The sequence below is a fragment of the Cryptomeria japonica genome, chromosome 7, assembly GCF_030272615.1.
Source record: "Cryptomeria japonica chromosome 7, Sugi_1.0, whole genome shotgun sequence".
Lineage (NCBI taxonomy): Eukaryota > Viridiplantae > Streptophyta > Pinopsida > Cupressales > Cupressaceae > Cryptomeria > Cryptomeria japonica.
Genome location: NC_081411.1, coordinates 298,541,748 through 298,547,017, shown reverse-complemented (window position 1 = coordinate 298,547,017; position 5,270 = coordinate 298,541,748). Strand labels below are relative to the sequence as shown.

General features: G+C 33.9%; 1 protein-coding gene across 1 annotated transcript; it reads right to left on the bottom strand.

Moving 5' to 3' along the window:
- Positions 1-248: 248 nt before the first annotated feature.
- On the bottom strand, positions 249-5,030 carry LOC131076394 (cation transporter HKT2;4). Its single transcript, XM_058013541.2, has 3 exons — positions 3,474-5,030; positions 1,923-2,183; positions 249-696 (listed from the first exon to the last, which is right to left on the bottom strand). Exons 1-3 carry the CDS (start codon positions 4,892-4,894, stop codon positions 423-425), a joined length of 1,956 nt encoding a protein of 651 aa, XP_057869524.2. The 5' UTR covers positions 4,895-5,030; the 3' UTR covers positions 249-422.
- Between the last annotated feature and the right edge of the window lie 240 nt (positions 5,031-5,270).

The following is a 5,270-nucleotide window of genomic DNA, read 5'->3' as shown; positions in this document are numbered from 1 at the left end:
AAAAACATGATCAATGATACAATATGGATGTTGTGTAGGCAGAGGTATAAAAGAGTTGCAAAACCAAAATACTACCCGCAAGTCACCACGTTGAAAAGACAACCCGAAAAAGCAGGTGACGTACGGACAGGTAAGCGTTTACAGTTTTCTGCCGCGCATGTCACGTAACATTAAATGCTAAACACAGTAAAAGTAATGGTGACGTGGACAGCCAAACACAGAAACGCTTTATGTCACTAGTGAAGATATGACAGATGCCCACACATGGGCTGCCCACTCATTATTAATACATATAATTTACCGACTTTCTCAAATACAAAACAAACATCTTTAATACTCTGCCGTATCGCACAGGCTAGTGTAGCGTGGAATATGGGGCAACGACTTTGTTTTCTGCAAATGAAGTCAGTGGGGATCGAACACTAGACCTGATGAACTGCGGTCCCCATATAAAGTGACGTAAGCTCTTCCTGGTGGGCGACTGTACGTGGAAGAAGGAGCGCAGAATCAAGGCTGTCAGGGAGGCTTCGGTGCCTGCCCAGAAACATTGTGAGAATTATTAGGATCTTCCCTCCTCTACTCCATTTCCCTGACAGGCTATATGGAATGTCTTGGCAGGAAATGGAAGTAGAAGTATTGACAGATTTGGCTAGGGCGCAGCTGTAGCCGACTGATAATCCAACGTTGCCGAATCCACTGCCAAAAAAAAAAGCAATGGCAATGTGTTAAGTAAAATCAGTATTTACAGCTAAATTCTATCATGTGAAGAGTCGACTGCTGCGTGGAATATTGATTTACGATGTGACATATTATAAGATTTGATTAGTGGAATATAGATTTATAATGATATATTTTAAAATTTGATTTACAATGACTTATTTTAAGGTTTGATTTGTTTAGGTGGTTCATTTGAACTAAATTAGCTTTTTCAAGGAAGGCTTGTGATTTCAGATTAGATGTCTAAGTGAAAGTTTAGAGAGTGGTGTTTAAGTTGGATTAGGTTGTTGTTTAAGTTTAAAGTGTGGTGTTTAAGTTGGATTAAGTTGGTACTTAAGTTTGAGTAAAGTTTTTTTAAAATATTTTGTAGAATATGAATCTACAAAATGTGTCTATTTCTTAAAGTATTTTGTGAAATACGAATCTACAACATGGGTATATGTGTCGATTGTTTACATGAGAATGATATAATAAGTGTTACGTAAAACATATTTTGGTACAATTTATAAGTGAATATGGGTTGTCTACATGAGAAGGATATAATAAACTGTGTTATGTGGAGCATATTTTTTATGCAATTATAAGCAAATATGGATTTTCAAAGATACATGTTTGCATACTAATTCTTAAATCAATAGGTGATGTTGAGATTTTTACGATTATTTTAAAATTGGGTGGTCTCATGAATTTTGTAATGTAGTTTGAGCTTAAAAGTTGGTAGTCTCATGAATTTTAATATAGTAAATAAAAAAAATAATAATTGATGAAATTTTAAAAACTCCATTGGATTGACAAGTGGCAAAAAAAATCTAACTTGGTAGGGCTATTTTTAGCTCCATCCCAATCACACTTGCTTAAATTTTCAAACTAAAAGGTAAAGAATGTTATTGTTGAGGAGAATATTCTATTTAATCTTGTAGCATTTTTTTTTTATTTCTTTATGGAACCACCTACTCCACCAAAATAGATCTTGAAGCCCCCTTCGTAGGAATGTACCCTAATACAATGAATATTGAGTACATTATGTTCTCCAAAGCTTATTAAAGGGATAGAGATTTATAAAAACTAATTTATAATTAGTAAAGATGATTTATAATTAACCACTGCTATTCATAAATATTAAACGTTGGAAATAAAATTGAAACTAACAAATTAAATCAAGATTAACCATCACAATAGTAAAAACTACTAAATAATCAGTTTACCTAATGACCTCGAAAATAATGCTGAAAATCGAATAATTGAGGGGATCTTGACTAATGTTGTTGCTCTCGAGTATGCATATGATGAAAATGATGATAAATATGGAGGTTGAATCTCGAGCTAGAAGTTTTTGTGATTGAACAGAAATTTGACCATCATATTTTTTGGTATATATCTCATTTGGTTTTTCTCCTCCTCCTTGTATGTGCTTAAAGTCTTGAGTCTTCTGTCGAGTCAAATAAACTGGATATACAGAAATATACCTGTGAGACACATGTACCAAACATTAGTCATGCATGTTAAACTTTGAAAATATCTTAACACATATATGAGATCTATTATTAAAGTCTACACTATGTATGTTGAAAAAAGTGTCATAAAATGATGAATGATAATTTTACATTTATTCATATTTAAAAATTAACAATATTTTTCCTCTAACATTTATTCAAAATGAAAATTTTCAAGTAGGTTATGGTCATCTAACAAAACATAAAGGTTGTAAGAATTTTATTGCTAGAAGCGTAAACAAGGAATAAACTATTTGATAAAATGTCTCAAAAGAAACTTAATCTATGCACATAAAGTAGAAATATATTCTTAACAACGAATTTCTAAGGAATATAATCCAGTCCTCTTTATCACAAACCAAGGAATCAACTATTTGATAAAATATTTAAATAGAACTTAATCTATGCACATAAAGTAGAAATATATTCTTGACAATGAATTTCTAAGGAATATAATCTAGCCCACTTTATCACAAACCTCCCATTAAAATATCTATTTAAAGAAATTTATGAATAAAATTATATAAAATAAAAGTCTACATATATTGTTTACTCACTTTTTTATATCAAAAAAATGATACAAATTAATTATAATGTATTAACTATTTATATTAAAATTGAAATAGGACAATTTATATTTATGGTAACATTCAATATTTTCTTGAATAAGACAAAGTTTTCCAAAGGTGTAGGAAAAAGTTCTTTAAAGATGAATCTCTCTAACTTCGCGCCTTCAAAACATTCTGAATTGATTGATTTTTAGATTTACTAAATCTTTTTCAAGATAAATATTAACATCATGACACTTTTTGTACTTTACTTAAAAACTAATTGTATCCAACTACCATCCCCACTATTGAACCCTTACTATGAACTGCTACTCTATTCCACCTCCCTTTACAACTAAAAACACCTAATATTTAAAATTCTACCACAAAGTACACTAAACAGCTTTTAAAAGTTCGAACCCTGAACCTGAGCAGCCCTAAAAGAAGGGAATATAAAGGGCATTCCATCTCAACCACCAGTCCATGGCAGGATTCGAAGCTCTTTTCACTTTTGCCAAACTGTGCTATTTACCTATTTTCTTTCTATTCAATATACCTTTTATTGTTTTGAGCTTGTATACATTTCCCATTGCAGTAATGTACTAATAAATATTCAGACAGTTTCCTTGGTATTCAACCATAGTCAAGACCAAAGTACTCTAAACTAGAAAGCGAAAGAAAAGATTGAGAATCCAAGGTGGGTATTTAAACTTACATCATGCAGACCATCAAAACAAGCATAGGTGGTGAAAGGTCGGTGAGGTTGACAACATTTGTTCCAGCATTGCGTGTGGCTGCAGACTGGAACACCGCATCCACAATTTTTTCTCCTGGTGTTAGTCCATAAACTGCTTTTGAATTCCAGTCTAGAACACAGAAAAACAGGGCTTGAATAGAATTGAGAGCCATGGCAGTGAGTATGAGCCACAGCGTCTGGCTTTTAGGAAACAAATGGGTATAGCACTTGCGAGGATTTTCCAAAAGATATGTATAAATCTCCTTCTTATTCCCCTTAGCAAACCTCTCTAACACAGATATAATGATCCATATGCTTGGACCAAACATGGTATTTCCAAGAAGTATTACAGAGCTTAGCAGAAGCAGAATAAATGGATGGTTCCTGAAGGGAATCATGCTGCTGTCAAGAAGTGTGAACCCTGAATTTGCAAAAGATGTTGCACAGTTCACAACTGCAAAGAATGTTTTGTTCACATCATTCTCTTCCAACACTTTGCTAGCTGAAGGAGATGCAGCCAAATATATCTGAATAAGCACAATTCCACCTATTTGAACCATGAGAAAATAAGCAACAACAATTCTGTAAAGATATGTCAAAGCCATGTATTCCATATACTTTGATCTCCAGAGCAAAATCTCCATATCATTAGGTGGGTTTTCTGTATTATTACTTCTCATAATCCATTGCTGCAAAACAGTCATGCAATCCATATGCCAGATGCATTTGTTCCACACAAATTTCGCCATTTCACAAGACTTCCTCACTACATATCTGATCTGATCCTTCAAAAGCTCTCTCAATTCCTTCTGATGAACACAGGCAGGGTTCTTTTTGATCTTGACATCAAAATCCATATTCTCAGAAGCCTCTGTCGCCTTTGATTCGTTTGCAATGAAATCTGCACAATCTTCATTCATCTCTAATTCAATTGAAATGGGTTTTACATGCACTTTAGTCAAAATGGTCATGGCCTGTTTTTCAAGAATCCTCCTATAAACAAATCTTTTGGCATAGAGAGGCAGCAGAGAAGTGAAAATCTGACTGCCAAATACTGTCAGCAACAGAATTACAGTCTGCTGGAACCTATGCAGCCCTTGAATCCTTACACTCAGCAAACCAGTTACAGTTACAGCAGAGGTGCAACAATACAGAGCATCTATGAAACTCATATGCTCTGAATTCTTATCAGGACAAAGCCATTGAGCCAATGCACCGCTGAATCCTAAAACTATGAAATAAGTAACATGAAGAATAATGAATAATGATGGCTTCCGTAGCCACCAGGGCATTTCCTCTACACTCTTGACAAAACTTTTGATGGGCATTACTTGGGCTCTGTACAAAGTCCAGTCGCCCTCACTGGAGCTCTTGGTGCTGTGAGAAACCTCCTCATCCATGGAAGAACTTTAATAAGAAATTCCAAGCTTCTTCTTTTTCTAAAGGAATATATTTCACTTTCTTTTTTCTATAGGAATCTGATAGACCATTCCAAGTAGCCAATGCGGCTACTCAGACTCGCACAATCTTCCAACATTTTCACTGTTATGTTTGCAATACGAATTCATTCCAACTTTCACTATATTTATATAACCCAATGAAAGAATAAGCACCATTTTGTTATAGTTTAATATTCTAGATTATATCTTTCTCAGTCTATGATCTATGGTTATCCAGATTATATATTTTGTTTCTATTATTCTTCTGGTGGATGCCATTGGAGAACCTATGCGTTTCTATCAAAGTTGAGAGCATTTCGTACTGACAATGTTTTCC